General features: G+C 50.9%; 1 protein-coding gene across 1 annotated transcript in view; it reads left to right on the top strand.

Moving 5' to 3' along the window:
- The first annotated feature begins 2,204 nt into the window (after positions 1 to 2,204).
- Positions 2,205 to 12,264, top strand: part of TRABD2B (TraB domain containing 2B) — a 299,405-nt gene continuing 289,345 nt past the window's right edge. Inside the window, exons 1-2 of the mRNA XM_030033800.1 lie at positions 2,205 to 2,891; positions 3,443 to 4,003. Of these exons, the coding sequence (XP_029889660.1) occupies positions 2,784 to 2,891; positions 3,443 to 4,003 (669 nt within the window). The 5' untranslated portion in view covers positions 2,205 to 2,783. The remainder of the gene's footprint in view (positions 2,892 to 3,442; positions 4,004 to 12,264) is intronic.

Here is a 12,264-nt window from a genome sequence, read left to right as displayed (position 1 = left end):
TTAAATGGTTTGTGGCAGCTTAGGGAAAAACAACAGGATACTGTGTTGTTGTGACTGGAATTGGCCCTTGTGGAATTACATCTGCTGGGACACGGACTGCACAATGCTTCCTGCTCCGGACTTCATTTCAGGTGGGGACACAGCCACCTGAGGTGACCGTCCAGCACCCTGCACGCTTGTGGGTGGGCTGGGAGCGAGTGCTGAGGCGCATTTGGGAGAAAGGTGGGGCTGCTCGAGAGAGAGAGAGAGAGATGGCGTGGGCACGTGCAGCTAGGCCCTGCCCTCCCCATCCTTTCGGGGTTGTGTCATCACACCGGCAATGCTGGGGAGGCAAGTTGAGAGGCCCCAGTGTTGTGTCCCCTGAGGGTAGATGGGGCGGGGAAGGCACCTGAGAGCTGGCTGCCTACGAAGCAGCACACACCCACCTGCTGCCACCCCGTGTCCCAACAGCACGGGGCCACGGGTGACACCAGGCCACCAGCACCCAGTGTGACCATGACTTGGTTGTCTCACTGGACCATCCTGTGCCGCCGTGATGGGTCACCTTGCGGGCTAAAAAAACCTTCTGCCTCTTTCTGTCCCTCTGTGTCTTTCCCTGATCTGAACCTTATCCCTCAGGGTAGAATCAGGAGATTAAATATTTCTTTGCAAGAACTAGAAACACCATGAAGAAAACCAATCCCCTGCTCCTTTGCATGATTTTTACCTGGCTGGAAGATCTGGGAGCAGAGGAGAAAGAAGAGATTGAGGAGGAGGCTCACTTAGAAAGGAGCCACTAGTCCCGACGCTGTGGTTAGAACGCTCTCCTGCCTCTGGAGGCCAGGAGCAGAGTCCACGGGATGTGCACACGGTGGTTCGAAAGTCCCTTCAGTAGCCTGCGTAGCTGCATTTGTTCATCAGTAACCACAGCAAGTGGTGTCCCCTCTCGGTCTCCACAGGGCTGTCAGGAAGCCATGTTTATAGCCAGCTAGGCCTGACTCCGCCACCGTCCTTGGCAAAACCCCTGCTGGCTCCACTCTGAGTTTTGCCAGAGCAAGGCCTCCACCTCATAACAGCAATCACTGTATTTCATCACGCAAACTTTGGTAGTTTTGATTCTTCTCAATACAGTGAGGAACTTCCCAATTTTGGAAAGGGTTCAGAGTCGTGGAGGTGGTGGGAAGGTCGGGCTCCGGATCCGCTCTGCTGTGCGCACTGCATACGGCAGGCCAGCTGGCAGGGACACCTGGGGCTACCAACACAGCGGGGCTGGGTGGCGGTCTGCTGGGAGAAGGGGCTACGGCTGGCACCCCGACCCCCACCCCTGCCCCGAATGGATCCAGAGGCAGGATCTGGATTCTGCAAGTGACGGTGGCAGGCATTGTCAGCCTGTCCTCTGCTCTGAAACCCCGCAGCTTTAACAGAGACGGACACTCGGGAGGAGGCTTGAGTTGCAGCTGCGGGAGTCGAGCGCCTGCCGCCAACAACCTCCAGAGAAAGCTCCGGCCCCTCAGGGATCCTGGTCGTGCTCCTGTCAGCAAGAACCAGCTCAGGTCCTGTCGGAGGAAGGTGCTTCCTCCTGAGGCTTTTTGGTCCGAGTGGAAGCTGGATAGCTAGCGGTGCAAGCAGGACAGATGCACATTTTGAAAACACACAGAGAGAGGTTTCCTTCCACCCTCCTGTGAGGCCGAGGAGGCGAGGGACCCCCCCGGGGCGGCCATACAGGTGAGGATACCCGGGGCGCTGGGTCCAGTGCTGCCAGCGCCATGCAGGGCCCACGTCCTTGGCCTGCCCTCCACGCCGGCGCTCAGCGAGGCCTTGCTGCCCCTGGTTTCGGAGGGGCCGGGGAAGGCGGCGCCTGCGAGGACATGTCGCCTCACGCCTGGGAGCCGAGCGGGGTCGGAGCAGCCGGCGGCGGGCTGAGGGGGCGCGCCCCAGGGCATCCCCTCAGGAGCCAGCCGCTCTCCGCTCCTTCCCGGGACGAGCCCCGTCTGCGTGATTTTGTCGCATTTTTTGAGTGCGGGAATGTCGAAACTTTTCCATTTTCGGCTTTTAAAGTGAGGGAAGGGCCACGCAGGTGCCGCCGCGGCTCAGGGGAGGCGGCGGGCGAGGCGGGAACTCCACCGCCCCTCAGCCGCCGCCGCCGCCGCCGCTGCCGCGCGGCTGCGCTGGGGCGCCATCGCCCCCTGGCGGCGGCCCCTGGCGGCGGCGGCGGGAGGCGCGGGCGGGCCGGGGCGGCTGCGCCGAACTTTCCGCCGGAGCGCGAGCCTGGCCTCCCCGGTGCGGTGTGCGCCGCCGCCCCGCGGAGCAGCGCCCGCCCTTCCCGGGGCGCCGCGGGAGCCCCCCTTGGCCACCGAATTTAAAAACCCAAACCTTATTTTTTTTTACTTTTTTATTTTCAGGCTATTCCCCCCCCCCCCCCCCCCCCCACCTCCTCCCGAACCGGCGGGGCGGGAAGGGAGCTTCTCCGGTCTGCAAAATCAAAGCATGGCGGAGGCTGGCGATGAGAACCGTCCTCCCCAAAGCATCCAGCGCCTCTGACAAGCCCGGAGCCAGAGGGGGTGGGGGTGGGAAAGGGCGGGAGGGGGGAGAGCATGGGAGGGAGGGGGCGGCCAGTCCTTCCCCCTGCACTTGTCAGATGCAGATGGGACTGGCAAAGTTTGTTTGAATAAAAAAAAAAAAAAGCCAAAAAAAAAAAAAAGGGGGAAGAGCAGGAGGAGGGGGAGGGAAAAAAAAAAAAAAGATCCTAGAAATCCAAAAAGGCTCATCTGGGAAGGAGAGAGAGGAGAGCGAGAGGAAGCGGGATGCAACTCAACCTGACGCTGATCTGCTTCGTCTTCGGGGGGTTCCTGCCCGACGCCGCGGCCCGGCGGGAGCAGATGGACACGGGGCAGTGCGACCTGCCCCGCTCGGTGAGCCGGGCCGGGCCGGGTCGGGCCGGGCCGGGCCGGGCCGGGGGGCGCGGCCGCCGGGGGATGCGCGACTGGCCGCGGCGCTCCGCGGGAGCCACCGGGGCGCGGACATGGCGGGGGGGGGGGGGGGACGGGACGCGGGGGAGGGAGGGACCCCCCCAACCCCATCCGCGCGTGTGCTCGCGGCCCACGCGGACGCGCGTGGCCCCGCAGGTGTGGCGCTGCCCCGCGTGTCCCCCGCGAGGGGTGCGGTGTGCCGGCGCGCGCGCCCGGCCGTCCGGCGCGGAGGGGGGCCCTGGGCTGGGTGCGGGTCCGGAGGGATGCGGCGGCTGGGTGGGCGCCCGTGGGGGAGAGGGGAGCGGGGCGGTGGGGGGGTGTCACGGCGGGACTCTGCCCTAGGCGGGCCGCTTCGTGCCCGCGGTTAGGGCTTGCGCAGGGAGATGGGGCAGAGGGACGCCCGCTCCTCCTTCCCTGCGGGCAGCCCCGGGGGTGGCATTGCCAGCGTGGGCTGCCCCTCTGCCCCTGACCGGCCCCCGCTGTCCTCCCCGCAGCAAGGAGAGCTCAACTCCTTCCTCTGGACCATCCGCCGCGACCCCCCCGCCTATCTCTTCGGCACCATCCACGTGCCCTACACGCGAGTGTGGGACTTCATCCCCGACAACTCCAAGGCCGCCTTCCACGCCAGCTCCAGCGTCTACTTCGAGCTGGACCTCACCGACCCCTACACCATCTCGGGGCTGGCCAGCTGCCAGATGCTGCCCCACGGGGAGAACCTGCAGGACGTGCTGCCCCGGGAGCTGTACCGCCGCCTCAAACGCCACCTGGACTACATCAAGCTGATGCTACCCCACTGGATGACCCCGGACCAGCGGGGCAAAGGGCTCTACGCCGACTACCTCTTCAACGCCATCGCCGGCAACTGGGAGCGCAAGAGGCCCGTCTGGGTGATGCTCATGGTGAACTCCTTGACGGAGACGGACATCCGCTCCAGAGGGGTGCCGGTGCTCGATCTCTACCTCGCCCAGGAGGCCGAGAGGATGAAGAAGACGACGGGTGCGGTGGAGAGGGTGGAGGAGCAGTGTCACCCGCTGAACGGGCTCAACTTCTCCCAGGTAAGGAGGCTCTTGGGCCTCGTGGCTTATCCCAGGAGGTGGGGGCCGTTCTCCTCGCGTTTCGGTCGGGTTATGGGGGCGAGCCCCAAGCCTGTCGCAGCGGGGCGGGTGACTCGCGGGCCTCAGCAGCCTTTGCGTGGGGCTGCCCATTTTCCGTCGCGCCGATCCGTGCTGTCCGCAAAAAACGTGCGATGTGCGCAGCGAGTGCTGTGTGTTTATCGTGCGTATCATTTATCGGAGAGGCAAATGTCCAGGGTGTGAACGCGCGTGTCCGCTGGCTTGCCACTTGTGCGGGAAACTTCCACGCCTCCCGTCCTGTCCCAGAGCTGGGTAAAAAGTGGGGTTTTTTGTTTGTTTGTTTTTAAGTAAAGCAGCTCTGTGGTACTTGTCAGGAAGAGAATGAAGCATGAACAATGAAACAAGAAATTTCGACATTGTTCAAATAGATTTAAGTACGTGCAAACTGTCGGTCGTCTTTTTAGTGGTCACTCCAGGTCAAAACAAACTGGCTCATGTTGCCCTCGTGTACTGTGGAAAATTAAGTGTGCAATCTGCGTGGATCTTTTTCATTTCAGAACAGGTAAAGTTCAGCAAAAAGAAAAGGATGTAGATGAAGAAACAAAAGTCACTGGTGTAACTGGACTCCAGAATTCTTTCAGTGGATTTAGCTTTAAACAACCAAATACTAAGCCATGCGATCTATTTCATTTCAGTGGATTAATCAGGAACACAGTCACAGCTATTGACTTTGCTTTGTGAAACTGTTTATATGAAATCAGATTTACTAGAAATTCAGGAAATGAATGTGTGTGGAAGAAAACAAATAATCCAGGGGAAATTTAAGATGGTGTCAGTTACTGCTATGATATTTCATTTTTAACCTGCTTTTCGTCATTAGTTTTGGGTCAGCCCATTTCCAGCTTTATCTTACTGTCCTAGTTTGAGCAAAAAAATTCTTGGTGATATGGGAATAAGGATTAAAGGACTGATCTTTGGTGTGATTAAAATGTCCTTAGAGTGCCTTCAGCCCTTTCTCCCCTGAAGTCTAGTGGGAACTGTTTTAAGGGGAAAAAGTCCGGCTTTCACTAACATTTGGTTCATCCTATATTTCAGCTAGAAGTCTGACTCTGCATACAGTCTTAAGAGAAGAAGATTGGTTGTATATGCTTTTGGAGGGATTTTCTTGTTTATCAACAAAAATAATTAAAAGAAAGCCCCTTGGGACCTTTGCATTGATTAACACACTCGCAAAACAAGGAATTTGTTTTACCCTGTTCTGTTTGAAAGGTTTAAGTGCCTATCCTCTCTATTGAACCCCTTCTTTAAGGTGAGGTAAAAATAATTAACTGTTCCAGACATCCAATAGTATTTGGTTGTACTAGGTCAAAAATGGCAGTTAGAATCAAGCACATGAAAGCACTTGGTTAAAAATGTACCACTTGGAAGCTTTTTAAACGTGAATCATGTTACATTTTTTTCTTTTTAGAGAGAGAGCGTGTGAGCAACAGAGAAAGGAAAAGGGACAGAGTACAAAACTCACTGCTGCTCTTACCATAATTCTGTTTTTCTCTCGTTCTCTAAATTTTAAATAGAAACAAAATTTTCCCCTTCGTTTTGCTACAGTAATAATCTAAAAAAGAACAGCAAAGGTATTACTGCTATTGGCAAGTAAAAGACAATCATTTATGCAAAACATTTGCGTTGATTAAAAAAATACATTACATTTTAATTATAAGAGAGAATTGATGTTGCTGCTAAAATAGATGAGTGTTCAGGAGGATTTTTCCTAGATTGAAGCTTTTTCTGGGAACAAGGCCACCAGAACAACATGAGACAAAATTAAACAAAACAAACCAGATATTTATTTTCTTGCTTCCTCTAGGTTTCATGCATCCTGACACCTGGCTAGTTGTTTAACAATAGTAATTTGTAATGTTATCACACCGTCTGGCAGTCCTACTGCTTGGTGTATTACTGTGCTAATTTAGTGGAGTGGATTACTATTGCTAGGTTTCGCCTCCCAATTTCAGGTCTTGGAGCCTTCCTTAAGCAACATGTAATTAAAACACACTAAAATGGAAATGAGAAATTGAGCAGCTTTTGTCTTGTAGGGTGTTTGCGCAGTTTGATGAGAACATCTGTGATAAATTACAGTCCCAAATCTGCTAAGGGCATCAGCAGTTTTTACCTGTTTTCAGCATTACTGTTACGGGAATACTGCACGTAATTTCTGCATTCAGAATTCAGGTTTTAAAACTGTGCCTTGCTGAATCATGTCAGTGCTTTTGTTTCCCACGTCCCCAAAGTCCAGTATTTTTGCCCTAAGCAAATTAAAAAAGAAAAAAAGCTTTTCTTTTTTTTTACTTCTTCCCCTCAAAGGCAGCTTTGTGCTACTGCAAATATTTAATCTGACTACATGCACCAAATCTGTTAATCTGATATGGTGAGGAGGAGGAAATCTAGGAGTGGTCCCGGTGTGGTACTTGGTTTTGATCTGCTCTGAAAGAAAGCGGATACACTTGCATTTTTGACCAGGAACGATCTTTGAAACGTTCTGTGCGTGGCTTTGAAATGTTGATTGTCTCAGCCGGATGAAAAGATTAAGGTGGCTCATATAATTAGCTGCTTCCTGGAGAGCCAGCTCTTGCAGGTAGAGCAGGGCGCATTGTTTTCTATTGTAAACCCAGAAACTTTGTAGTTTGATGCTCGGCTCCCCCTGAAATCTCTGCTCAGTGTTTCGTGCCGCTCTCCCAAACCGGCACCGCTCCGATCGCCCTGCTTTCCCGCTGACCGGCTGCTTTCCTGCATGGCTCCCGGAGGGAGCATCCTCGCTCCCCTCTGGACTCCGGCAGCTGCTGGTCATGCAAAGTCTGGGCCCTGGGTATTGTGTAGCTGGTGGCAAGGTGTCTGAATCGCAGCGAGAGGCTGGGTTGGGAGCCTGGCAGCAGGGGAATTCAGATCAGGTTTGGGTCAGGTTGAAGTTTCACCGCTCCTTGGTATGTGAAGTTTCAGGGTTTTCACTGAGGGTGGGACAGAAAGAGCTAAGAGGCACGCAAAGAAGAGGAAGTAGACATCTTTTCTGTCTGACAGCGTAGATGTTTATTTACAGAAAAGTGCAAAATCAAGTGTGCCAGGACTGAGAAGAGCTGGTGAGGGGCGGATGGTGTTCAGGGCCTTCTCTTGTTGGGATCCTGGCAGAGGCACGGCAGCCGGCGCCATGACAGGCCCTGAGGACTCGTCCACGCATCCTCCGAGGTCCAGCTGGGGAGAGGGTTAAGCTTTCCCTCCTCTGGGGACCCTCATGTGGGTCTGTGGCGGAAGGCTCTCCCCAGGCTGACATACAGTGTTGTTGGAGTAAGGAGGATGGTGATGGTGACTCCTACAGCTGCTCAGGTCCGTCTGTGTCCGCCCTGATCACCCAGGGCTGTGGCGGGAGCCCCACTCGGCCCCGGGGGCGAGTGCCCTCGGGCAGCATCGCATCCCCCCTAAAAGCCTGTACGGTCAGCAAGGGGAAGGTCTTACTCCTCTACCCAAACCGCGCTGCCCTGGGGAGCTGGATGGTAGCTCTCGCTTGTGTTTGATCCTGTTTCTCAGCAGGATCCCCAGGCTGAGACAGTGTTGATATCCCTTCCTCCAAGTTAGAAATAAAATCTCTCTCCCATCCCATCCCATGCCATCCCGAGCTTGCTCTCTTCAGGGAGAACCTGCACTCAGCTCGTGCCAGATGCCCTGATTCCCAAGGTTTGTGAGAGGAATTTTGTGTCAGGGCCCGACTTCATCCTGACCTGTCTGTGGGGGAAGCCGCCGGCACCCCCTTTTCTCTCCCTCCACAGGTCGGGGCTTGCGAAGCCCTGACTCCGGTCTTCTCCAGCCTGTATCATTTCCAACTGCAGGGGGAGATGTTAAATATCAAACCGGTGTTGATTGGATCAGAGACGGCCTCAAAGAAAGAAACCTTAGACCGTGCCAGATTAAACTTCACACTTCACCATTCTTCCCTTTTCATTTCTTTGCCGCCTCATTCTCTGCACAAATAAACCTCGTCTCCCTTCTTTCTACCAATGAGACAGCATTCAAGGGGCAGGAATGACTTTGTTAACAAAATCAGTCTTCATTTCCCAGGTCCCGCTGTTCCATCAGACCCTGGGACATGGCAGCTTTGATTACTCTAGTGATAGGATTAGAGGGGGAACAAGTGCTGGTTAATAAAAGGCCGATGGGTGGTCCATCTTGTTTGGTCACTGACAGATCTGCAGTCTTGAAGCTGGACCTTCAGTGGCAAAACAGCACGACACAGTAATATATAGAGAGGGCCACGGCCTGGACTTGCTATTCTGTCTCCCCTGTCCCCCTGAAAAATTAAACATTTCTATGATCACAAAGCTGGGATTCTTAGAGCTGACAGGGACCGGTATAACTGAATTCAGGGGAAATTTGACTGTTTATACTAATGAAAGATCCAGGCTCAAAGTTTTCTGAACCGGTTTAAAGGGCTCAGTTTCAGAGCTAGTTGACTGACAGTCTGTGTAGTTTATTTGAGGTAGTATTACTGATTTTTGTTTTTAAATTTTTTAATCTTTTTTAAAGAAAAGTGTTTTTGCCTAATAGAAATAGCACCTTTTTGCTTTTAAAAAATTTCAGGCTTCATGAAAAGGGCAAGAGTCATCAAAAATAGCTTAGTATCATTTGTTTTGATTGCTGAATATTGGTGAAAGAAATGTTGTTAAAAGGTTTGATTATACATACTTATACATAGTGCACATAGTTTTCAGCTTGCTGGCTTTAATTAAACTACCACCCCCTTCACCCCCCCTGCACCTCAGGGTAAAAAAATTCTCCCAGTAAATTAACCTTGGGGTAGAAATTCATACAGCAGAAATAGAAATCCTTCCATTTAACTCCTTTTGAATACTAGCAGAGCTGCTTTATGTCTTTACCAGGGGAACTGTTGAGGGTGAAATTATGCAGGTATTAAAACTACAGTAGTCACAGTAACACCTGAAAGGATCAGCAGCTGACGTTTTATAGCTGTTACTAACTGTACGTGTTGCTCTTTACAGCCAGTTACTGTGTGCTTCTTCAGCACAGCCCCCTTGAAAGGCCCACCCTGGCATTTGATGCCTATTAAGAAAAAAGCCAGTCGGTTAATGATGGCTCGAGGGGCAGCTGGCAATTCATCTATTGTATTTATTGTGTGTATAACTGCAAGAAGTGTTTGTAGAACAGGTTAGATATGAGCCCTTCGTTTCCCTCTGATCCTTCACACCTCCCTTGGTAAGATCCAAGCCCAAGACAGGTGTACCTGCCTCCCACAAGCAGATCTGAAGAGGATTCTGCTGGTCGATTTGTTTGCAAAATTAGGGGTGCTGCTTGTGATCGGTTTTAGGCAGGAATTGCATTTTTATAAGGTGGGCTTTGAAGGGAACAAATCCCCAGAAAACAGTGCTGAACAAGCCTGGCACTCGAGGGAGTCCCTACTGTATTTGAGGCAGCTGAATGTTCCCCACGTATAGAAGTCAGATAGCAGAATTGTGCCATTTTTTCCTGCGTGCGTGACGAGAGGTGAGTTGAGGTCAGAGTGTGGTCTCTTTGGCTCCGGCGATGCCTGGTCCCGACGGCAGGGAGCCCTGCTACTGCTGCAGCGTGAGGGGCGTGGGGAGCACCCAGGCACACGGTTTGCTCCCTGGAGGAGGTTCACTCCCTGACCTCTGCTTCGGGGAAAGGGATCAGAAGAGGGAGATGGATGACCCAAATCCATCCCCGTACTTATGCACTAACGCTGCTTTCAAATCCCTGTGGGATCTCCCCTGGAGAGGTTTGCCACCTCCAAGCTGCTCACCCAGTAAGTGCAAAACACCCCCCCCCTTCAGTAAATGATATTTCCACAGCGATGATTTTCTCTCTGTTTGTTGTCTGCTGTCAGTTTCTCATGCTGTTGCAACAGCAGTCAGGATCCTGCCCGGGGCCTAGAGTGCTTTGCTTATAAACAGAACGAACCATTGACCTTAAAAACCTCAACTTCAAGTATAGTGCAACCTACAGTCCTCAGAAAGTCTTTAACAGCCTCCCCTCAGCTCCCTAGTGAGTAGCAATCCATGTTATAAAGCCAGCCCACATCATTCAGGCTAGTCAGAGGTTCCTGTATTGAAAAGGCCAGAAATGATCTTAAGCAAGGGCACTCATTCACCTTGCACTCCTGTGGAGACGGAGATTGGTGGCAGGGCTCCTGGCAAAGCATATTTGGGAACTTCAGAGGGATGTACTGTAAAATAACAGGTTTCCCCTGTGCTAGGCTTTACACTGCAAACCCTTATTAATCTCTTCACTGTCATTAGGGGTTGATGAGACAGGTAAAAGGCAGAAGAAATCACAGAGTTACTGCTTGAGCCCCGTGAAATTGGTGTGATTTCTTTCATCTTTTGGTCCTATTAGAGGGGTTCCCTGCATGCTTGGATGAGGGACTGTAAAATGACTTCCCCAGAGCACAGTGTTTAGGACAGCACAAAAATGGAGATTTTCAGCAACAGCCAGTGTTTTGGGAACTTCATTTTTTTTAGCTTTCAAGAGTCAGTGTTAGAAGAGCCGTATTTTGCAGGGAAACCTATCTGCCTTGTGTCCACACATTCCCAAATCCCTCTTTCAAGCTGACAAGCAATTCGGATCCTAGATACTACTAGACTTAAAATCTGCAGAAAGCACTGTGGGTTGATCACAAAGCTTCAGTATCTTTCTGAACCTCTCAAATTATTTATAGGTTGCAGTCACTAAGACATTTTTCTGAACATTGCAACAATTTGTGAACCTAATACTCTTTCTGTAACCCATAAAGCATTACCGTTTCCAGCTCACTTGTGACATCAGAAATTAAACTGGCGCCTGCAGAGCTCAAAACTGTAGATATCAGTGTTTGAACTTAGTATCTCAGTTCTTGGATTGGAATTGGAACAAGGCTATACTCTCTGCAGAGTGGGAACAGACATGCAACTAAAATGCATGACTGGTTGTATCCGTCACAACAGCTGGTAGTTATGGCGTCTCATTCACATCCATGGACTTGCTTTTTCTGGTGTTCAAGAGAACAACATAGCTGCCTTGTGTTATTGTTATTGTTTATTGGATCTAGTTATCATTTACATGCACAGAGAATTAGAAGTGACATGGTTAATACCTGTGTCAGAAGCTGAAGCAGGAATTAGCACAGATGACTGCTGCTTTTATCACTAGCTATTCCAACAGCAGTCCTTACCATTTGGGTTTCCAATTTCTAGAGCTTCTGCTGCAAGTCATTTCAGGACTTCTAGCACAATATAAATGAAAGTTGCTAAAAACTGTAAATTAAAACCATGTGTTCAGCATTTTGGGATGGATGTTGTATGACTTTAGGAGGCTCATTAGCAAAAGTATTTTTAGTTTGAATGAGATCAAAGACCCTAGATTTTCCACTCTGAGGGTCATTTAACATAGGACTAGACACTCCATTTCTCATCGTACATACACTCCCATAGGCCAGTTATGCCTGAAGAAATCATCATCCTTGAAATACTGTAATTAGATTTATTATCAGTGGACCACTGCTGATCACCTCTGTCCAGGCACTGCAACAACACTGAGGGTTGAAGAGTCTTGCAGATGTCAAAAGGGAGTTTATTACTGACTTCTTCAGAATCAGGATTGCAGCCCATGCCAGTGGGTAGCAGTGTTAGATGTGAAAGACCATTGGAATGAATCAAATTCTCTATGTTGTACTCATTCCAGAGTGTCCCTTGAAGCCAGGGATAACACTGAACCATTCCCAGAAACTCCTATTGGCAAATAGAGAAAGGATTGTAAAAAAAAGAAAGAGTGTTCTGATTTATTCTTTTCCTAGGCTCAGTTAACACGGAAGTTACGAAACCTTTCAAATGAATTCCAGTCCAGAGGTTCTTCATGCTTGGGTATCCCTGCAAAATCACAGTTCATTGAGATGGGCATGGAGAAAAGCTAGCAATTCAGTCATGGCCAACATGTTAGCTGTAACAACACAATTAAAGGAGTAACACTAAATGCTTTATGTTTTCCCCAGATTGCATCATACTTGCTTCTTCTACCCTAACTCTTGTATTGGGGCACCAGTTGGGAGACACAGATATCCCCAATACGTAAAACAGAGAAGAAGCTGCCTTCATAGAGCAAAGCGATATTCATCAGGCTCCCTTTGTGAGCCAAGGAATGAGAAAAAGGAAACAAATCTTCAAGTTATTTCAAACCTCTTTCCATTTTAA

Source organism: Aquila chrysaetos, chromosome 12 (assembly GCF_900496995.4).
Source record: "Aquila chrysaetos chrysaetos chromosome 12, bAquChr1.4, whole genome shotgun sequence".
NCBI classification, from domain to species: Eukaryota; Metazoa; Chordata; class Aves; order Accipitriformes; family Accipitridae; genus Aquila; species Aquila chrysaetos.
This window is presented reverse-complemented; position numbering and strand designations above follow the sequence as displayed.